This window comes from Balaenoptera musculus, chromosome 12, assembly GCF_009873245.2.
Source record: "Balaenoptera musculus isolate JJ_BM4_2016_0621 chromosome 12, mBalMus1.pri.v3, whole genome shotgun sequence".
Classification (NCBI taxonomy): Eukaryota; Metazoa; Chordata; class Mammalia; order Artiodactyla; family Balaenopteridae; genus Balaenoptera; species Balaenoptera musculus.
Window position 1 is genome coordinate 48,643,782 of NC_045796.1, and position 24,074 is coordinate 48,667,855.

Below are 24,074 nucleotides of genomic sequence, written 5' to 3' on the forward strand. Positions count from 1 at the left end.
CTTTCCTATTGCTCCAGAGGCCCAACGTTCACTAAAAACTTCTCTAGCCTTAGTTGATTAGTGTGTTGCAGATACATTAAGGACAAGTAAATGAGTTCATGACCCAAGTGGATTAGTGGAAGACTGAAGACCCGGGTTCAAATCCTAACTTACCACTTGTGACATTAAAAAAAATTACTTAATATTTCTCAGTTTCACTTTATAGGTAAACCATGTGAAACTGCCAATTTTTGACCCATACATATGTCAGTTCATTATGGTTCAACCTAGTAATCATCTGTAAAAGGGAAATAATAGCATCACCATCTATATCACTGAATTGTTATACAGATAAAATGAGCTAATGTAAGTTAAAGGATCTTGAAAACTATAAAGAAGTAAACAAATTGGCTTCATGCAGAATAAAGCTGTTCTGTATGCAAAGATTAGACATTACTATGTGCTTATGAAAGAAGGTATGAGAATATGAATAATTATACAGCTATTAAAAATAACTATAAATAAAATCAAATTTTTATATCCTACATATGTAGGGTAACATCATCATCACCACCACCACCATCATCATCATGGCTATATCAGTAAAGACTAATTTTCTTTTCCAGGACCCTAAGAGTACACCTTCCCCTGGATATCAATTTCAGAGGATGCATGAAGGGTTTCCAGTTCCAAAAGAAAGATTTCAATTTATTAGAACAGACAGAAACCCTGGGAGTTGGTTATGGATGCCCAGAAGACTCTCTTGTAAGTACACGATCAAAAGGTTTTTAATAAATAGACAAGAAACTTAACCGCTCTTAAAAGCTGAAAAAGCTTTTTTCTCTGTGATCCTGTGTACACCTTGGGCTCTTTTCTGCCACCAGTGGAAAGAAGAATCATTAAGCTAAAAAGGCTTGTGGGGATCCTCTGTGACTTGTCCAGTTGCTTCACTTTTCAATGGTTGGGGCTTCCAAAGCCCATAGAGGCTGCGGGAGCATCTTCACTCACTCATGGTGGAGGAAGTAGGGAAGCTGAAACCCCACCTTTTAGAGGCATACAGAAGGAAGGCTAGCATGCCTGAATTCCAGTATAAACCAGAAATTAAAACATAACTATTAACGTAGGAGCTAGCAGATAAGGCCTTTGGTATGTAAGAAATGGACATTTTAAGCATTTGATAATTATCACAAACATTGTATTCCTACTTTCTTTGGCACACAGATATCTCGCAGAGCATATTTCAATGGACAGAGTTTCATTGCTTCAATTCAGAAAATATCTTTTTTCGATGGCTTTGAGGGAGGTTTTAATTTCCGAACATTACAGCCAAATGGGTTACTATTCTATTATGCTTCAGGGGTAAGTATTTGTTTTTCCCTGTGGAAGCTTCTTTGTGGTAATTGTTTTGTCTATTGAAAATACTTTTAAGCACATTAAAAGTGATTTTCAATTCAGATTAATTTTGACTCGTGTACACACACAAATGTCTCATTTCAGACACTTTGTAAAATATTATATATATTGTATATGAGGAGTTTTTAACCTGGGCTTCATAGACCCACCTCTCAGGGGTTCATGGAAAGAATTCAGTGGGTCTGTGAACTAGGTGAGAAAAAATTACAACTTTATTTTCTCTAACTAAAATTTAGCATTTTCTTCAATTGTGATTGTTGGCAACAAACCACAGTAATATTAGCAGTACCTGTGACTTTGTCATTAATAGAAATCCCAGGCATTTTTCATTGCACTTTATAGTTGTCACGGGTATCTCAAAATATCATTTTTGCTCATTGCTACTTCTAAATTGCAGTAGTTATTAGATCTGCTAATAGATTTTATTATTTCGTGCCTTAATATAGAAGTACATATATAACTATATCACATATTTATTGTTTCAATATTTTGAAACTGTATTTCAATGTAATTGGTTTCCTTTGTATGCCTACATATTTTGTTCAGTGATTTTAAAATATTTTATGAAGGGGTCCATATCACCAAACTGCCGATAGAGTGCATAGCACAAAAAATGTGAAGAACCTCTGTGTATATATACAAACTCATGTGTGATTCAGTTTGTGAAATAGTTCTTGAATTTGCTATAGAACACTGTAGCTCAGCTTATAAAGATATATATAAAGATATACTGTGTCGAGAATAAAATAAGGTTTGTAAAAGTTTGGTGACCTTAAGATCTAACTGATTTATCTCTGAAAAGGTCATCACCAATATATACACTGATGGAGCAGGTCATAATATGATTTATAAAAGCAGCTTTTACTTTTCATTCTTATTACCTTGTATCTGTCACATTTATATCCAATTTAAATCAGTAGCATCTGTGAGGATTTACCCAAAACACTTTGTAGGACCTCTGCCTCAAACCTGCCTCAGATTACCATGGTTAGTTAAATAATACCTTTTGTCCACAAAAAGTAGTTATGTTGAGGGCTAACTGTAGAGGTTGATGCCCACATAAGGGAAGAGAAGGAAAATTATCATTTTGCCAATATTTTAAGACAAGCAAATTCAAAAAAAGATGTTAACTTCTGCTATTTTTAAATTTTCCTGCCTCTGTAGATGAAAAGTGAAACATTTTTAAAAGCCACATTAGCAAATTAACCCTTGCCTGGTCATCTAGCTACATCCCCAAGGAAATTCAAATATTGCCTTTTCAAAAGTGAGACTGATGACAGAATAGAAATGCCTGAGTTAAGAAAGTAACTGATGCTGGGATGACAACTACTTAGCATGACAAAATCACCTGAAATTTTCAGTTCAAAATACAGGAAATTCCTCTTTCCATTGAAATGTACCTGATTTTATAGGTAACACCAATACAAGCAATAGAGTATTTTGTTGTTGTTGTTCATAGAAATTATTTTTCAAGCAAACTTCCCACACGATGGGTGTTCCTTTAAGCAATCCCATTAAGTAAGTGTTGAAAACGTGTCCATCTTTTGGATACCTGGCCTCCCTCGTTAAAAAACCTGTGCTTGCATTTCAGTCAGACGTGTTCTCCATTTCATTGGATAATGGCACTGTGATCATGGATGTAAAGGGAATCAAGGTGCAGTCTGCAGATAAGCAGTATAATGACGGGCTGTCCCACTTCATCATTACCTCTGTCTCCCCCGCAAGGTACAGCTCCTCACTTCATTTTCTTTCCACCAGGTGGCTTTATCTGTAGGGCATGATTCCGCCCAGTGACCACTGTGAATAATAGACTATATTATTACTTTTATAGTGTTTAAAAAAATGATAGAAGGAACAACTTACCTTCTTTTTAAAAATTGATATTAATTTTTAAGGCATGCCAAATAAATCACTATAAAATTAACTAACAAGTATGTAAAGTTTTTTTCCCAGTGAAACCATAAGCTATAATCTCCTTGAGGGAAGTACCTGCACATAGCACTTACTAAGTGGAGTGCAGTGTTTTGCACATAGAAGGAGCTCAGCAAACAATTGGTTTCATTAGGTTTTAATTAAACAATTGAGAATGTTGCATTTACGGCCACACTTTAAAAAGTCTAACTTTATCTTTAAAATATGTAATACTGAGTTTCTTTTTCATAAAAAGAAAGTCTTTCTGGAAAAAGAAGGAAATCTCTGTTGTAGACTGCTGCTATTCTATGTCCACTTCTATGGAGCCCTCCCATTATAAAACACATTAAAAGGTCTTTTCAAGACAGCATTTCCAATCACTATCAATGTGCTTTACAATGAAAATAGTTTCCCACAAATGTGATTAAATGATCACCATGATTTATGTTCTGATTCTTCCACACCAAAAAAAAAAAAAAAAAAAAAGTTGCCAATGACTAGTCATCTGAACTTGCTTCTATGGGTTTAAATTCTAGTCATGGTTTGGAGAGTCTTTTCTGCATATAGACATAGTCAACCATTTTATCCTGAGTCTCACAAAGAGTCTGGCAACTTGTTATCTTGTCACTAACCAAATGTTCCATTTCAATTCCATGAGAAAACCTGCAACCTAGAATGGAACTCGAGGTAAAATGTTAGCTGTGTAGTGCTTAAAGAAGCTTTTTCCTTACAGGTATGAATTGATAGTAGATAAAAGCAGACTTGGGAGTAAGAACCCTACCAAAGGAAAAGTGGAACAGACACAAGCAGGTGAAAAGAAGTTCTACTTTGGTGGCTCACCCATCAGTCCCCAGTATGCTAATTTCACTGGCTGTATAAGTAATGCCTACTTTACCAGGTATAATATTTTTATTATTCATAAATCTGCATGATTGATAAAGAAGATCAAGTCAATAATGAAAATATTTATGGTATTAAAACAGAACTATGAAATATCAGAGGCATTAGAGGGTAGTAATTAAAAGCTTGCATGTGCTTGAGAAACTGACACACTTGGGTTTGTGTGTAGGTGTTTTGCCTTTTAATTTCTGTATGACATTGGCTAAGTAAGCCTTCGTTTCTTCACCTGCAAAATGCAGATAATAACAGGGCCTGCCTGGTAGACTTGTTATGAGGATTAAATGAGATAATGTGCATAAAGCACCTTGCGTACAGCAAGCTTGCATACAGCAAACTATAAATATTAAATGCGATTATTTCTGTACTTATTATCAATGGTATAGTACAGAGCAACATACCCAAATCATCCTTAAAGGATGAAATTTAATGCATGACTTTTTTTCATCATTTTTCTTTTATTGAAATTTAGTTGACGTACAGTATTATGTTAATTTCAGGTGTACTACATAGTGATTTGACATTTGCATACGTTATGAAATGCTCACCAAGATAATTCTGCTAACCATCTGTCCCCATACCATTATTACAGTATTATCTACTGTACCCCTTTTGCTGTTTGTTACATGCCTGGGGCTTATTTACGTTGTAAGAGGGGCTTGTACCTCTTAACCCTCTTCACCGGTTTTGCACCCCCACCTCCCCTTTGGCAGCCACCCATTTGCTGTCTGTATCTATGGCTCTGTTTCTGTTTTGTTGTCTGTTTTGTTTTTTAGATTCCACATATAAGTGAAGTCATGTAGTATCTGTCTTTCTCCATCTGACTTATTTCAGTTAACATAATACCCTCTAGATCCATCCATGTCACACATGGCAAGATTTCATTTTTTGTGGCTGAATAATATTCCATATACATATATATACCGCATCTTTATCCATTCATCTATCAGTAGACACTTAGGTTGCTTCCATATTGTGGCTATTGTAAATAATGCTGCAATGAACATAGGGGTACATATATCTTTTCAAATTAGTGTTTTTGTTTTCTTCTGTAAATACCCAGCAATGGAATTGCTGGATCATATGGCAGTTCTATTTTTAATGTTTTGGGGAACCTCCATACTGCTTTCCATAGTGGCTGCACCAATTTATATTGAGGGTTAGCACATCCTCACTAACACTTGTTATATCTTGTCTTTTTTATGACAGGCATTCTGACAGGTGTGAGGTGGTATCTCTTTGTAGTTTTGATTTGCATTTCTCCGATGATTAGTGTCGTTGAGCATCTTTTCACATGTCTGTTGGCCATCTGTATGTCTTCTTTGGAGAAATGTCTATTTAGGTCCTCTGCCCCCTTTTTTAATCAAGCTGTTTGGTTTTTTTATGTTGAATTGTATGAGTTCTTTGTGTATTTTGTATATTAACCCTTTATCAGATATATTGTTTGCAAATATCTTCTCCCATTCTGTAGGCTCCGTTTTTGTTTTGTACTTAACAAAGACAGTGAGGGCCCCCTGAGTACAAAAACATGCAAGGAAGGAATTTAATACAGATTAAGTAACACAGATGAGGTCCCCATCACCCAGAGCATGGTGAGGGAAAACATGTTCATCTGTCAGAATGTGCTGGTCCCAGGTACAAAGTTATTGGTTAATTGGTTAAATGATCATTTCAAGGGTTCTCATTAAGGTAGTGGTTGTTGGATAAAGGCCCATCATGTACGTGTGCACACACACACATTTTAATTGCTAAAGTTCTTTGACTGCCATAGTTTCATCATGTAATTCTAAACAACATTTTTAAGGTTTTTCTTTCCTCTATTACAAACACAGGTTGGATAGAGATGTGGAGGTTGAAGATTTCCAGCGGTATTCTGAAAAGGTCCATACTTCTCTTTATGAGTGTCCCATTGAGTCTTCGCCATTGTTTCTCCTTCACAAAAAAGGAAAAAATTCCTCAAAGCCTAAAACAAGTCAGAATAAAAAGGTAAAATATAATGCCATGCCAACTTCTTGATTGCCCTTGTATTCCACACACACAGTTCTAGACACTGATGCTTTATAGAATTTACTCTTGTTTGCAACTGTGTATATATGAAAGATACGATTCTTGTAGTATCTGATACTGCAGTTTACCAGATTTGTTGTATCATTTCTTGTTCCCAGAAAAACAGTTTGAATAAGCTTTTACTCATACTTCCAACTACTTTTCATTACAATGGTTAAAATTGCTCTGTACTTTATAATATATATTATTTATTGTGCTAATTCTCTAGTATCATTTGCTTTCACATAACAATCTCTGGTTTCTGTCACAGTCATGGAAATTATTAGTTTCTGATCTTACCCTGTTTTCCCCTCCTTCCTTGACCTTCATTTTAACCACTCACACAGTTGACCTGTGGCATCAACTAAGGCAGCTCTTTCATCAAATTCTTGAGTCTTAAATTGCGTTCACTGATGACTATTCTTTCTCGTTCATTTACTCCTAGCATGTACATTATTTGCCTTCATTACAAGTGAAAGTCTAATTCCTTCTCATTCTTTCAATCTAACCCTCCCTACTCCTTCCTGGTCCAGTGTTAACAATGCACTCAAGTACCAGTGCTCCCATCCTGGTCCAAGCCATCATCATCTCCCATATGAATTACTGTAATAGCCTCCCAAGAAGACTCCCTGCTTTTACCTTGTTCCCCGATAGTATATTCTCAGCACAACAACCAGATCCTTTTAAACATGCCCTATCATGTTACTCCTCTGCTCAAAGTGGCCCCCCACTTCACTCAGAGTAAATGCTCAAGTTCCTACAATGTCATAAGAGGCCCTATATTTTCCAGGCGTCTTTCCCTCACTCACTCTTCTCCTCCCATTGATCTCCTGGCTATTTCTAAAACAGGCCATGTACACTCCTGCCTAAGATCCTCACTTGAGCTTTCCTCTTGCCTGGACCACTCTTCCCCCAAATATCTGCATGGACAACTCCTTTGCCTTCTAGGACTGCCCAACTGTCATCTGCTCAGTGAGCCCTACCTTAACCCCTATTTTATTTTATTTGTTTTTTTTAAATTGAAGTATAGTTGCTGTATAATATTATATAAGTTACAGGTATAAATATAGTGACTCACAATTTTTAAAGGTTATACTCCATGTATAGTTGTTATAAAATATTGGCTATATTCCCCATGTTGTATAATATATCCATGTAGCCTATTTTATACCTAATAGTTTGTACCTCTTATTTCCCTACCCTTATATTGTCCCTCCCCCTTTTCCTCCCCCTACTGGTAACCACTAGTTTGTTCTCTATGAGTCTGCTTCTTTTTTTGTTATATTCACTAGTTTGTTGCATTTTTTAGATTCCACATATAAGTGACATCATACAGTATTTGCCTTTCTCTGACTTATTTCACTTCACATAATGCCTCCAAGTCCATCCATGTTACTGCAAATGGCAAAATTTTGTTCTTTTTTATGGCTGATTAGTATTCCATTGTGTATATATATACCACATCTTTTTATCTGTTCATCTGTTGATGGCCATTTAGGTTGCTTCCATATCTTGGCAATTGTAAACAATGCTGCTATGAACATTGGGGTGCATGTATCTTGTCAAATCAGAGTTTTTGTTTTTTCAGATATATGTACAGTAGTGGAATTGCTGGGTCATATGGTAGTTCTATTTTTAGTTTTTTGAGATACCTCCATACTATTTTCCACAGCGGCTGCACCAATTTAAATCCCCACCAACAGTGTCAGAGGGTTCCTTTTTCTCCACATCCTCACCAATTTGTGTTCTTTTTGATGATAGCGATTCTGACAGGTGTGAGGTGATATCTCACTGTGGTTTTGATTTGCATTTCCCTGATGATTAGTGATGTTAAGCATCTTTTCACGTGCCTGTTGGCTTTTGGCATTTCCTCTTTGGAAAGGTGTCTATTCAGGTCTTCTTCCTATTTTTTAATTGGATTGTTTGTTTTTTCGATGTTGATGTATCTTAGCCCTTATTTTATACCCCAGCCCACCTCCTGCCTTCTACCACTACTACTGATCTTTTACCTTTTCCTAGCTGTTCTTTTTTCCATAGCACCTATCACATTTTAATTTATTATAGACTTTATTTATTATGGTTATTATGAGAGAGGCCTAATAGTTCATAAATGGAAAATGCACAAATAATATACTCTTTATAGAAAAAGGCAGAAAGCTGTCCTGCAGAGAAAAGGAGAATGAAAGCAAACACTGAGAAAAACAAAGCTGAGATACCAGAAACCTCCAGAAAAGGAGTGCCTTAATTCTTCCTAGCTTTCCAGTTCCTGATTCTTGCCTGTGGTAGGACCCCCACTACACTTTCTTTTCTTGGATTGTGGAAGATACTCCTATATCCTTATAACACATTTCCCTCTTTGTCTTAAGTAGCTCAACCAGTTTGGCTATAATCTGAAACAAAAGAATCATACTAAATTGAAGTTGGTACCACCAGTTGGTTTGCAACTAATAGACCTTCAGAGAAAGAAATTACACTGGTAAAGTCTAGTGGGGTTCAGTGGGAATCCCCACACACGTACCCATTTTGGGATAGTAAACTGAGTCTCTGTGTTATATGGTAGCAAAGCAATTGATTAAATTATAACTTTTCTTTTTTTATTGTTATTCAGAGCATATATCCACAGAGGATTTAGGGTATTTGGTTGCCATTTATAAATTTTATTAATTTTTGCAGCAGACAAGAGACAGGTCCTAGTCCATGTATTCCCACACTGAAGCAGAGAAAGGCAAGGCTGCTCAGTTGAGACTCGTGATCCAACAAGCCCTGCTTTGCTGAGCCCCTGTCGTCTAAGTTACTGTCACTCTCCTCTCACAGCTAAGTGGATACACTGGTTGAGAAAAAGTGAGATCCTCTCCACTGGAATGGAGAGAATGAAGAATGGCCAGAGTTGGGGAAAGTCCCCGACCCCCACCAATCTCTCACCCGCACCCTCCATGCCACATGCACACCATTTCCAGCTTTGTTCCTCAATGAGACAAAGGTGATCAATCTCCCATTATAAGGCTTGTTACTCCACTGGGGTTGGAATACAGTGTGGAGTCAGGGGAAATTTCCCAAGATACATTAGAGAAAAAGAGTCTCCCCGAAGCCCCACTCCAGCCCATTCTGCCCACCCGTAGCTTGAAGCTATGGCCGTTCTTTATAGGTGAGAGCCTGGGCCAACCACAAACACATTGGTGATTGGATGTACTTCCTCCATCCAAGAGAGAAGGCTTGCTTCTGTAGCAGTGAATCAGGTTCTGAGTCCTGACAACTATGTGAGGAACAGATGAAGGGATGGTAGAACCAGGTGGGCTTTTCTTTAGGACAGGTGAGTCTCTGAGCACCACTTCACTTTCTCCAATCTAACCACCACTGAGAGAGTTTCCAGTATCAGAACCCAACTTTAAGAGCCTCTGCCCTGAGAGCAGGGCACTGGCACAGCTGGTCTGCCCTTTCATTCATTCATCTGCCCTCTGCCCACCATACCTGTATTTTGAGGGTGATTCTGGGATTTGCCTGGAACACTGATTTTTTTTGGAGGTCTTATCTTTTGCCCATATGAGATTAAGAATTTTATTGTCAGTCTGTTCCAATCTGTATTATTATCTTCTGGAAATTCCACACTGCTTTGTTCGACTAGTAGAAAGCCTCATAGACTTCCAGGACTATTGTGGATTTATTTTTATGTGTATAGTTCTTCTGACATTTCAGTGGGAATTAAGGAGGAGGAAAACTACATGTGTGCATTCATTCAACAATCTGAACCAGAAATTGTCTTTTCTCCTCTAATCCTGTGTCTCATCCTGACTCTTACCGTGTTCTCCAGTTCTCCCTAGCGCCAAACATTTCCTCTCTCTCTCCCCTTGCTTTGTTGCAGGATTTCTTCCCAAGTGGGTCAGATCAGGCCACTCCCTGCTTTTCAAACCTGAGTGGCTCCTCATCACCTAAAACACAAGACCCCCTTCTTTACCAGGTCATCTAAGGTCCTTTCTGTTCAGCAACAACCTGTCTTCCAATTTGTTGTTTAAAAGCCTATTCTTCCAGATCAATTTTCCGTCCTTAAAAAACAGGAAGCATGTCTCACTCACCTTTCTATTCCCCACCACACACTGCCCATGGAAGGCACACAGAAACGTTGATTTCTTTCCCCTTCACTCCTACCTATTAGGTACTCAATAAACATTTGCTTGAATAAAGGAGTAGATGAATGCTCAGATTTACTTGCATGTACTTCTGCTTCAGAAATTGACTGACCATTAAATATTAGTCTATAGTTTCACAATTCTAAATTTTAAAATCAGTAGTGCAATTTTAAGAGCACAAGATAGTTTTTAAAAATTGTTTTATATCCTGTCACATAGGTTTGCTACATATCACCAAAAATATTCTTAAATATTTTGAGGATATTACTAAGTTGTTAACTTTTTATACAGGATGTGTAAATAATAATATGTGTATTCAAGTGATATTGTTGCATATGATATGAGGATTTTTATTGATTTGTCTCAGGGTTATTTTATTGCCAGCTTTTTCATTTTTCATCATTGATTAATATGTGCATTTAATTTAAATCACAGAGCACTTGTCTCTATAGCTTCATTATCACAGACTAGAATTTTGGATTTGTTAACATACTCTGTTGTTGTTGTTTGTTGTTGTTACTGCTGCAGCTACTGCTGGCATTTTCTTATGGTGGTGGAGGAAGGAAGAGAGAGGCCTAATATTTTATGAGTGGAAAATGCACAAATAATATACCCTTTAATTATTTATCATCATTATTAATGATAAGAAAATCAAAAATGAATTTTTGCTACTAGTATGTCAGTTTTGTCCCTTAAATGATTCATTGCCTATTGTTATAGGGAGAGAAAAGTAAAGATGCTCCTTCATGGGATCCTGTTGACCTGAAATTCCTAGAGAGGAATGTTCCAAGAGACTCTCACTGCCACCTTTCCAACAGCCCTAGAGCAATAGAGCACGCCTATCAGTACGGAGGGACAGCCAACAGCCGCCAAGAGTTTGAACACTTAAAAGGAGATTTTGGTGAAAAGTAAAGTAACATACTATCCTTTCAGAAACTTGATGCCATGGCTGGGCTGCATCCTTATTTGCCATATGTCATCCTTTTCCTATAATTTTTCTGTGCCAAATTAATCTTATTCATTTATCATCAAAACGAATACTAAATAGTACATGATTCATACTGTCCAACAAATAATTCTCTGTGACTTTCTTCCCAAAAGTAAGGTGCATAAAACAGCATTCTCCTAGGAGTTTGCTGTACTTTATCAAAAAGAAAAGACAATCAAAGAAAGGAAGATGGGGTAAATTTTAAATGACTCATCATTTAACCTTGCTATCACCTTCCCTCCCCCATACAAATTGCTTTCAGATTGTAAATGGGAATGCATCTGAACTGCTGGAAGGTTAATAAGGAAAGACACTGAAAATACAAATGCGCTTGTATCTCTGTTGGCCCTCAAACTATCTCTAAAGTTCATCACTCTTCCTGGTATTTCACAAATCTCCAGGTTATTTAGTATTATTGAAGATTTCTTTGTAAACTGTTAGCACCCAAATATTCTTATATAGGTCTTATATAGCTCTTTCAAACATTCATACAAGCAGTGCATTCAATAAGAAATTCCTAATGCCTTCTAATTTCCTGTTTTCCTAATGGGCAGAATCAGTATTTTGTATTCTTCAGGAAAAATTTAGAGTTAATCAGACTGGAAATTAGCCTCATAAATGTATCTTACCTATGGCCTAGAGCTAAATTTCTAGAAATTTTTATTTAATTTCTATACATTCTGGTAGCTGTTTTTAGCATGTGATATCCATCAATTAATTTTTACAGGGAGAAAATTGAATCTGTATTTTAGACAGTACACATATCATATTGTTCCTATGCAAAATTATATATGCATATTAATTACTACTATTTTGTCCACATGAAGCTTCTTTAACATAAAGATTTTTACTAAACTAATTGCAACCATATTTTAAAAGGAAGACATGAGATTATCCTTTACTGAAACAACACTTTCTTAAATGTGGGATGTATCCCTGTTGTGTGAGGAAATGGAGAAGGATTTACATTTTTGAACTAGCGTTGCTTACCCGATACTCACTAACAATACTAAGAATGTTAGTATTCTAATTTAATCTTTAATCTAATAGTATTCTATTCTAATCTAATAATACTAATAATTAGAAGAATGTTGCTTGGGATTAGATCGAATGGCTTTAGTCTTCCTTACACTCTGTTGCCTTGGGAAGTTAGAGATCACCCTCAGTCTCCTTTGACAGGTGGTAAGCTTTTTCTTCTCATTTACCAGATCCCAGTTTTCCATTCGTCTGAAAACACGTTCCTCCCATGGGATGATTTTCTATGTCTCGGATCAAGAAGAGAATGACTTCATGGCTCTATTCTTAGCCCACGGCCGCTTGGTTTTCATGTTTAATGTTGGCCACAAGAAACTGAAGATTAGAAGCCAAGAGAAATACAATGATGGTTTGTGGCATGATGTAAGTTGAAGGCAGAGAATATTATTATCAGCAAATGTCCACCACTGTCAAATGGACTGACACTAATACCCACTAGGGGTTTTTCTAGAAACATCCATTTAAAAATTCTGTTGCTATATGTTCAATTTCAAAACTTCCATTAATTCATTATAAAAATCTTGAATTATATTATTTTAAAAGAAATACAGTCTGAGTATAATTTTTTTTACAGATCAATTTTTTTTTAGTGCAGTTATTTTAAACAAAAGATCAATGGCCAACATAAACCGAAGTTTGGTTTTTAAGGATATTTCGCTCGACTGGGTTTTTTTTCCACTGCCTATAATGTTCTAAATTTTCAGTGATTGCTGAGTGTCTCGTAGACTAAGCTATGGAAGGTACAAAGTGAAGAGTAAATCTGTTAGGACGACAGGATACAACAGGTAGAATAACCTAAATATCAAAGCAATTCAGTGTGTATATAGTGGAAAGCGTAAGCAATGTCAGCTGCATTACAATTAATTATAATTAAATTTACAAGAGAGAGCATGTGGGCCGGCCAGCTGGGCAGAGCCTCATAGAGAACTCTGCTAAACATAAGCTGTATTCCGAAATTAAGCCTGTAACTTTAAATCAAGCGTTAAAGGAAGAGACTCCTAACCTTCAGAGAAAGGACCACTTTTTCTTTTTTATTTAAAATAGCTACTCTTTTTATTATTTATTTATTTATTTATTTTTAGCTGTGTTGGGTCTTCGTTTCTGTGCGAGGGCTTTCTCTAGTTGCGGCAAGCGGGGGCCACTCTTCATTGCGGTGCGCAGGCCTTTCACTATTGCGGCCCCTCCCGTTGAGGGGCACAGGCTCCAGACGCGCAGGCTCAGCAGTTGTGGCTCACGGGCCCAGTTGCTCCGCGGCATGTGGGATCTTCCCAGACCAGGGCTCGAACCCGTGTCCCCTGCATTGGCAGGCAGACTCTCAACCACTGCGCCACCAGGGAAGCCCAGGACCGCTTTTTTAAAGAACTTCTGTGGCATTGCAGTAGCAAAGTTGGGAGGAGAGGCAACACAGCCTTCTCTATTGTCCTTCTCTCCATCCAGGTGATATTTATTCGGGAAAAGAGCAGCGGCCGGCTGATAATTGATGGTCTTCGAGTCTTAGAAGAAAGTCTTCCCCCTACTGGAGCTACCTGGAAAATCAAGGGTCCTATTTATCTGGGAGGTGTGGCTCCTGGAAAGGCTGTGAAAAATGTCCAGGTAAGCCAGGCGTGACCAGGTAGCGCCATCGACCTTTAGAGCTGGAAGATCATTTAATCTAGCCCTCATTTTGCGATTAGGAAACTGGCAAAAGTAAAACTGTAGTTTGGCTGGAGATGGGGTACATAAGTGGGTATTGTCCTGAGGTTGTCTGTCCACCCTGTGACATTACAAAGCCCAGAGTGATCTTTTGATTCTAGGGTAGAGGTGAGATGGAAAATGTTTCAGAGATATAAACTGTCATGAAAAGTTATGTCTCAAGGAGATGCTTATTTGTTCAGCAAGTACCCATACTTTTAATCTTAAAAAAATACCCAAGAAAGAATTCCCTGGCGGTCCAGTGGTTAGGACTCAGTGCTTTCACTGCCACGGCCTGGGTTCAATCCCTGGTTGGGGAGCTAAGATCCTGCAAGCCGGCCGGCACAGACCAAAAAAAAAAAAAAAATACGCAAAAAAGAAAGCAGGTCATTCCATTATATCAATATATTATTGGATGAAAAAAACCTTTCAGGCCCTTATGTAAACTATGATCTCATTTTCATTTCTTACACACACACACACACACACACACACACACACACATACACACAATTTGTAAATGTGCAAGGAAATGTGGTTATCCCTGGGGAGACGTGAGGATATAGTAGAAAACAACAACAACATTATTTTTGTAATTTAAAAGTTTAACCTTTTGGACCTTTAAAAATTATCTAGCAATAAAGGAATGCATCAAAGGACTAAGTTTTTTTAACATAAATATAGATTTGACTTTAACACAAAGAATTAATGTACTTCTAAGATCCGTTAATATATGTGGATAAAGCAAAAAAGGGGGAAAATGTTCATGTTTAATTAAATTTTAGGTAAGTTCCCCCAATTCCATGATAACTTCTTTAAAAGAAAGATTTCCAAAGCAGTGTGAAATCAGTTATCTCAAGTGGCCCGTGTTTCATGTTCTGTAGTATGATAAATGCTCAAGCACAAAACAATGAAGCAAGCTTTCTGCTGTTTATTTAACCATGGTAGATTTAACAGTTAAGAACTTTGCTAGCCCTCATCAGCATTAGGTGATCTAGGGCACAGCTGTTCTTCTTGAAGAGAAACAAACGAGGATATTTATAATGTTCAATTTGAAAACCACAGCTGCAATTTACCTTGTCTTGAAAAACGTAAAAATTTTCGTTTCCTTAATTACGGTAGGCTGTCATTATCAAATACAAAATTCCAGCTTCAAAGAGCTACTTATAAAGCAACTACCTGGCAAACTATTGATCATTCAGATAGCTAAGATAAATAAGGCAAGAAATTACTTGGTTTCTCTCTGAACTCAAATCCCTTCATTTTGTTTCCCTTTGGTATATCTGTGAGTGTTGAGAAAATGGATTTTAAGAAATGTCTTCTTCTCTCAGATAAACTCAGTCTACAGCTTCAGTGGCTGCCTCAGCAATCTCCAGCTCAATGGGGCCTCCATCACCTCTGCTTCTCAGACATTTAGCGTGACTCCTTGTTTTGAAGGCCCAATGGAAACAGGAACATACTTTTCAACAGAAGGAGGATACGTGGTCCTAGGTAACAGTGACTTACGTTAAAACATGAATCATGAAATACTTCTTTCCTAGAGGTGGCTAACAGGAAGGGATATTGGGCCCAAAGATAAAAACCAGAAAATCTAACTCACTTAGCCCTAGAAAATGGCCTCTTTCCATAAGGACCACCTTTCTCCTCTCCTACCTTCCAAACTAGATACATGGACCGTGCCCATCCCTGTTTGCTTTCCCCAGCCAGTGCTTCTCCACAGCTGCCAAACCTCTGGAGGAAGACCATCTTGGCCCCTTTAGAATTTCCTGTGCTGCACCATGGTCTAACCTGTGTTGGCTCTTGGCCACCTCAGTCTCTAGGTCTTTCTCTGCTCCCTCTAAGCGTCACCCATTGTTCCTACTAAGGAAAGTTCCACTTCTTCCCCTTGCCAGCAACTCTAGCAGACAACACTATCCTAAAAACATTTTATTACTGGATTTTTATTCTCCTCAACTCTTACTCTCTCGCTCATTCAACAAAGTTTTTATTGTGTGCCTCTGGTATGACAGTCCCTATGCCAGGTGATGGAACATAATAGTTCTAAAAATAAATAAATAAAATCCGGGGACTTCCCTGGCGGTCCAGTGGTTAAGACTTCGCCTTCCAATGCAGGGGGTGTGGGTTCGATCCCTGATCGGGGAGCTAAGATCCCACATGCCTCATGGCCAAAAAACCAAAACATAAAACAGAAGCAATATTGTAACAAATTCAATGAAGACTTTAAAAAAAAAAAAAAAGTAGCATCAATAATTCCAAAAAATAAATAAATAAAATCCTAAACAGACTGCACACAATCACCGTCCAATCCATTCCACCAACATTCTATAGAGTAACCATTAGGTGTGAGGAAGGTACCAGGACAGGTGCTGGGAAAGAAGATAGGAGAAGGGTATAAAACCACATGTTCCCTGCCCTCAACATCCCCTGAATAAAGACATTACAGTGCAGCCAAGTATTCCTTCTTAAACCGCCCGCATGTCCAATAGAATAACCAGAGGTAATATATCCTCTCTTTGTCTAGCTCATGATTTTACTTTCCTTTCTCCTCCTTTATCCCTACTAAAACACCTACAGGTACATTTCTCAACCCTCATTGAATTTCGGTGATAAGAACTCAAAGACTTGGACAGCCTGAAAAGCATAGCAACCTGCACAATTTATGTTCTCAATAAACATTAATTAACAGCAGGAAAAATTAAAAAGTTATCTATGAGGAGACACGTCAAGTGAACATTATTAAGATGCCCAGGTTTGCAATGAGTCTCTTGGAGTGAACCCAGCTAGTCTTAAGAAGAATTCATTTTCTTGCATCACTGCAATAACAGCTCCTAACTGCTTTTGCTGCTCTCACTTTGATTTTCCTCCCAAATGCTCTGCAGCACTGGCACCAGTTACTTTTTTAAGAATTATTTTAAATACAGATCTGATCAAGTCAGCTCCCTTGCTCAATGACTGCAAAGTCAAGTCTACCTTCCATACTGGAGCACTAGGGCCCTTCCCAGTGTGGCTCCCACCAGCCTTCCCCATTCACCTTGCCTCCCTCTACCCTTGCAGGGGACAGTCCAGCCACACTGGCATCCACAGTGCTCTCCAAATGTTCCAGCCTCTGTACTTTGTTCAGACGGCTCACTCTTCCCAGTTTGCTCTTTCCTCCTTCTCACTTTTGAAGTATTAAATGGTCCTGCTAGTTGGAATCAATTTCTCCTCACCTGTGCTCACATAGCCATGCTGTGTTTTCAGCAAGCTGTTTCCTCCCCAGGCCCCAGAGCAGGAGTGGTGTGCTAGTTATCTCAGACCCCCATGGAGCTTTCCACAGTGTGTTTGACATGGAAAACAACACTTTCTGCTTACCTATTGAAAAATGCGTCAAACTTTCAAAAACAAATACAAAAACCTGCAATCAAACCATGGTTACAAAATTTAGGTTGCTGTTCTTGAGAACTAATAGTATTTCTCTCCATAGATGAGTCTTTCAATATTGGATTGAAGTTTGAGATTGCATTTGAAGTCCGTCCCAGAAGCAGTTCTGGAACCCTTGTTCACGGCCACAGTGTCAATGGGGAGTACCTAAATGTTCACATGAAAAATGGGCAGGTAGTGTGTTAAAAATTGTCTTAACAGTCTGTCTCCTCTGATCTTGGATTCTGGATCTGAAGCAGATTTATTTCACAGAATTATTTCATCAATCTTTCCTAACTGGGGGAAAGAACAAACAACAGGGAAGGTTAACATAAAATTTAACACAGGCAAGATTTGGATTCAGATTCATATGTTGGGAATGATTTGATTAGAGCAAAGAGCCATGAAATTGTGGCAAAAATCCATAATTAAAGGTTTTAACAAAAGAATCGGAAGAGAAAGTTTTTTACAACAAAATGGAAGCAGAAACATGTTAACTATCAAAACAACAAGTACTAAAACATCCCTCGATAAGTCTATATGCATATCATATTTTCAACTACTAAAAACAAAAAATTCTGTTATAATTAAACCCACTTTCATCCTTAAATAAATATTACTAAAGAACATTCATGAGAGTACTCAAATAAATATGAAGCATATTTTCAATGATGTCCCGAACTTAATATAACTGATTTTCGTTTGAGTTCCCGTATATTCTATTAAACCATATAATAATAAACAAATCCTTATGTGTGGCTTTACTGTGGTGTCAGAATACTATTCCAGTTGCTTTATATGGATTAAACTCATTTACCCCCCCAGTAGCTCCATGAAGTCAGTATTACAGTATCACCCTTATTTTGCAAATGAGGAAGACATGGCAACGAGGTGATGTAAGTGGGAGCGCTGGCATGGGAGCCCAGGCAGTCTGGCTCCTAGAGTCCATGCTCTTCATCAGTACCTTAGCCTGCCTTGTATAACACATTCATCTTTAAAATTAAAGGAATTCATTTGTGTTATCTTACTGATCCTCTGCCCCCTCTTCTCTCCTGTGTCATTATTTTGTTCTCTGTCTGAGGAACAGTTTAAACTTCTGTAGCCTACTAAAGAGTGACCCCTTGCGTTCAAATTGCAAAGCTAATCATGTCTGGATGTTAAAAGTTCTGCTTCCCTGTGGTAAATGTAAGAAATTTCATTTTATCACAATGAGGAGGAAATGAAATTAAATTCCACAATGTGCCTTGTCTTTTGCAGGTCATAGTGAAAGTCAATAATGTTATCAGAGGACTTTTCCACCTTAGTGACACCCAAGCAGAGTCCTCTGTGATGGCAGATGGCACAGAATTACAGGTGAGAAAGCTGAGTGTCCTGGGTTTCCTTAATAAAGTGAGCCTAACACACCCACCTGTGGCATGATGGCTTGGCAGAGAACTTAGACTATAACTTATATGACAGTATAAGGTAATCGATGACAGTCTAAAAGTGGTGAAGAAAACAGAATCAAATGTTACTGTACTAAAATGTGTATATTGAATCCACATGTGATTTGAAAATACTAATGCTGCCAGAATAGTCTTCGGGAGTTGTTTAAATAATGCATACCTTATGGAGCAAAAAAGTAGCAGAGTGGGAGGGAGGGAGATGCAAGAGGGAAGAGATATGGGAACATATTGTATATGTATAACTGATTCACTTTGTTATAAAGCAGAAGCTAACACCACCATTGTAGGCAATTATATTCAATAAAGATGTTTAAAAAAAAAAAAAAAAAGTAGCAGAAAGAGTATCCTAAACATTATCCCTTTCAAAGGAAAATGTTATTTTTTGGTTAGACATTGATGTTTTCAGTGATTAGAGGATAGTGTATGGTTTATTCTGGAATAAATAAAAGCCATTACTGTAATGAATTATTACCTTTCATGTGAAAATTAATCCTTTCATTGTCACTTATGACCACTCTTTTCCCTGTATTTCAGTTATTAGAGATTCAAATGTGGTTCAGTTGGATGTAGACTCTGAAGTGAACCACGTGGTTGGACCCCTGAATCCAAAACCAGTTGATCACAGGGAGCCTGTGTTTGTTGGAGGTGTTCCAGGTAAGAGTTATTTAAAAGTGACAAGTTTCCAAATCCAAAAAGACACTAAGTTCTCATAACTGTTATTATACTATTAAGAATTGAGCTATGTATTTTCATAATTAACCTAATAACTCAAAGGATTTTATATACAATATCCTTTCATAGGAAAAAGTGTACTGACAATTATGAAACCTTATCCAAGGATCAAAACAAAGTAACACATAAGAACTATACACCACAGCATTCTAACCAGTAGATAACTCTCTCCCTCTGCTGTATCTGCTTAATTTTTTTTCTCTTCACTTTACATACCCTCCTCACATACACACAGTGAAACACACTCTATCTTATCTCTGACCACAAAGAAAACTCATGCACTATTGCTGCTCTAGGATCTGAGAAAGAACCTGGAGGACTAAAAGTCTGCGGAAAGTGCTCCTCTTCCACACTAAGAGAGGAATACCAGTTCTTCCCGACCAGGACTAGTTTGAAATGTGAAAATAGCTGCAGACCATAAGTTCTGTTGTTCCTATGCAGTCACATTCCCTGAGAGGTTCCCAGCTGCAGTTCTGTAAACATCATCAGTGACATCACTGCTGTCATCTGCCAAGAATGGTGTATAATCCAGGATGGTGACAGGACACTTATGGACCCTCCACAATTACTTTAAACCTCTGAAGCAGGGACCACGGCCTTATGTTGAAAGTGATTGTTTCACACACTTCATTAACTTGGAAAAACTGAATGATAAAGGTAGCAAGAGGGAAAAATCAAGCTTTTACATCTGGAATTTGGTGGGGATTTTAAGGAAGAACTTAACATGGTTTTTACCTTGCATCCTAACTAGACTATTTTAGACTGACCCATGTAAAGGCAAATAATGCTTTAATTAAGAGAGTGAGAAAGATTAAGCATCCAGTCTTGCGTACTCACAAAATAGTAGCAACAAAGCACTCTTCTGCTTTGTAATATCAATTTTTCAAATACCAGTATAGACAATAACAGTAACTCACTGATGAAATATTTGAGACCCTCAAAAAGCAACCCTTCTTCTCCTTTACTTCCACTATCCACTCCCATCTCCATTTCTCAGTCCTCTCCTCCTGCTCCAGGCTTCGGTTCTGAAAGAAATACTGCCAAAGACCACATTGCACTTCATGCAGGTACAGTGTGAAAGATGTGTCCTATCAGTTCCTCCATTTCTGCACATTGCTTTCTTCCTGGAAATCACAACATAGTTTAAAATATTTCACAGGTTCCCAAGTGCCTACAGGATCAAAGTCAGCCTGGCATGCAAGGTCCTGATCATCTGCCCCCCCCGCCCCCGCCTTGCCCCTGCCTCTGGGGCCTCCCCCTACCTTCTGGGACTTGCAGTTCTCTAGATGTTCAATGATGGTCTCTTTGCTCCAGGCCTTTGCACAAGTGCACAAGGCATCAGTTTCTGGAAGATGTTCTTCTTTCTTGCCTCCCCTAGTACCTTTTCAAGGAACAACTTCTCCCACTCTTCCCCCAACTTTACTCCTATTGACCTTGAGGATCCAGCTCAGACTTCTTACACACATGCCCCCCTCCCCCTAGAGTGTGCTATGCATACCACCTTTGTGGCACTTGTTGCAGAATATTGTTGAATTTAAATTGTACACTCCTTGCTGCCAGAGAACACGACTTCAACACACAACAAATATGTATTGAGTGTCTATTAAGCACTGTGCTAGGCTCCAGGAGATGAACAAAACAAGCGTGGGCTCATGGAAGTTACGGTATTTGTTCTTTACTTTGCATCCAGAGTGCTTACTATATCAAACAAATATTTGTCTCTCATTCAAACAAATTTTTGTCTCTCTGATTTGTGTTTGTTTTCAGAGTCTCATCCCAGCATTACACACTGCCATCATCTCTCACTATAAGACTTGCTAAGCTCTACAGACTGGGTGGGCAACATATACCTGAAGCCAAATTCTGCCTGCCTGAGACATGCAATGAATAGCAAATTTTAGCTAATGAGCCAACACACAGGAACTAGCAAGGCATACCCACCAGCCCACTGCACCACTGCAGCCTTTAATTCCATCTACGAATCATGCCAGCAAGCCTAGAACAGAAGCAATTATAATTTAAGCCGAACATCATTAATCACATAATTTTGAGCTGTTCGAGATTAATTCCACTAAAATCATATCAGAAACTGGGGCATGAAAAAGAATAACTAAAGGAAATTAGGCATAAACAAAACCCCTATATGCACTGAAATCTCTTAGAATCCCAACCAGCTCTCTTATACCAGGCAGAACCCTGGTAACACATTGTTTCTATCAATAAAAAGTTAATGTATTGAAATCCAATGAACTTTATACCAGAAAATTCAACTTCATTGTATGATCATTTAAAAATCAAAATTAGAAGTTAATTTTTTGAGTTAAGGACCATTCATTCCTCTACTGAAGATCCTGCATTATTCTGTATATAGTCAAGCTTTCAACCTGCAGAATGTTTGCTCTTAAAATCATGTGTTGATTTTATCAATCAATTACTTAGGGTTCGGGGGCACTTTATTGTCACTACTGCAATAAATTGTGTAGTGAATTATGCAGACCATAATTTCTACATGAACTATTTCCTCTAGAATTTGTCCCCCATGAACCAAAGGGTGGTAAGCTTGGGCAGAATCAAAATCCATGTTCTAAAACTAGTATCCAAAATGAACAGAAGAAATAGATGTTTCTACCCCTTACATTCTTTCCTGTTCATCTTTATTCTGATGATGAAGTACACTGAACAGGCTTGAAGAATATATATAGTCATACTAATCTAGAGACAAAAGGAATTGATCTCTTAGGCCTCTTCTACATCTAAGACTTGATAATTATCATTCTAAATATGAAATGTTATTTCCATGATTTATTTCAATACAAAGCTTCTGCATATTCTTAATCTACATTGCTTGGAAAACTTATTACAGCTGCTTGATGGTATTTAATTTGCTGTCCTTTTTTATCTTCCCTCCTGAGTTACTGATTTCTAAGTGTTTTCCATCTTTTATCTGCTACTGCTCACATAGCTGTTTTGTACATAATAATAAGCTTTCACTAAATAGATTTTAATTTCATGATATTTCTAAGCTCTCTAAATTGCTTTAAATTATATTGCTTCTATCATCTCAACACATTTAATTGTGTCTGTACAATTAATAAGCATCAAGTCTTCTTCTAGATCTCTAATTAAGATAATGGGAGAAAATTCCCCTGGCATACCCCAGGGCACCTGTAGCCACACAAAGACTAGGCTAGTTATCATTATCCTATTTATAGTTCTTAAGCCCTGAGCTCAGAAAAATTAAAATTTAGTTTACTTGAATTCATTATTTTCTCATTATATTTTATGAGCTTGGCAAAAATGTGGAGGATTAAGGATGAAGGGTAATGATACAGATTAAACAGAAACATTAACCAATTCCAAGAAGAGTTTGGAAGCTAAATTTTCTTTCCTCTGTCTCAGTAAAGCACACAAAATAAGTGAGGCCCAGGTGAAATTAACGCTAAAAAGCATACGTAGATCCTGAAAATTCAGTGCTGAGGCTTTACTTGTAAGTGGTAAATTTCAATGGTAAATACACAGCTGAATTATACTCTGAAATTTGATCATGGAAAACATGGCAAAACTTTAAAATTACTACATGTTCATATTACTTCAAAAGCAGATAACGTTTCTGAGAAAATGCGTAAATTATTACTATATTCCGTCTTTGACATGTAAATCATCTTGATAATGTGAGCGGTTATGATGTATATTTTTGCCACAAAGTAATATTTGGGCTTGGAACATCTCAACTGCAGTCTTTGTGTTCATTTCTTTCTTTTTCCAGAGTCTCTACTGACACCACGCTTGGCCCCTGGCAGACCCTTCACAGGCTGCATCCGTCACTTTGTGATTGACGGGCGCCCAGTGAGCTTCAGTAAAGCAGCCCTGGTCAGCGGTGCCGTGAGCATCAACTCCTGTCCAGCAGCCTGACACAGCAGAGCTACTCAAGTACAAAGTTCTTCAGAGCACTGAAAGAAACACAAAGCCAGCCAGGAGGAGTGGCAGTTATTCCTCTTGGTAGAAGCTTTCATCTAGTTGAGCAGGACTTAAATGAATCATCAGGGACTGGATGTTTATTATTTCTTATTTGGATTCTTACACCTTGGATCCAAAATGTCTGCCATGGATAACAATCAAAGGAGCGTTAAACTTACCTGTATTGTATTACTTCCTGCTGGTGAAATTACTGTTCCTGTGTCTAATAAAATAGAAGGGATTCTAAATAAACACTGGCACACATTTTTAAAGCGTGGCTAGAATTCTCAGATTCATCTTTCATTTAGGTAAGATAACATTCGGCCTATACCAAAATATCTTTGGTATACTTTCTTTATCTGAAAAGATTTACTAATTTACATAAAATCTAAAATTAGATTATAGATTTACTTTTAGCACTTTTGTTTGGTCTATCAGTATAGCAAGAATATTTTAGTTTTATCAAGGTTTAATAAA

At 37.7% G+C, this 24,074-nt stretch overlaps 1 protein-coding gene across 1 annotated transcript in view; it reads left to right on the plus strand.

The window, feature by feature from the left end:
- The window catches only part of LAMA4 (laminin subunit alpha 4), a 148,189-nt gene extending 124,315 nt beyond the window's left edge, over positions 1–23,874 (plus strand). The window contains 15 exon segments of the mRNA XM_036871934.1: positions 606–744; positions 1,201–1,338; positions 2,984–3,117; positions 4,037–4,201; positions 6,033–6,186; positions 11,091–11,278; positions 12,567–12,756; positions 13,831–13,986; positions 15,396–15,555; positions 17,528–17,658; positions 18,721–18,750; positions 18,752–18,784; positions 18,786–18,816; positions 19,443–19,562; positions 23,407–23,874. Coding sequence (XP_036727829.1) covers positions 606–744; positions 1,201–1,338; positions 2,984–3,117; positions 4,037–4,201; positions 6,033–6,186; positions 11,091–11,278; positions 12,567–12,756; positions 13,831–13,986; positions 15,396–15,555; positions 17,528–17,658; positions 18,721–18,750; positions 18,752–18,784; positions 18,786–18,816; positions 19,443–19,562; positions 23,407–23,552 — 1,915 coding nt within the window. The 3' untranslated portion in view covers positions 23,553–23,874.
- The last annotated feature ends 200 nt before the right edge of the window (positions 23,875–24,074 follow it).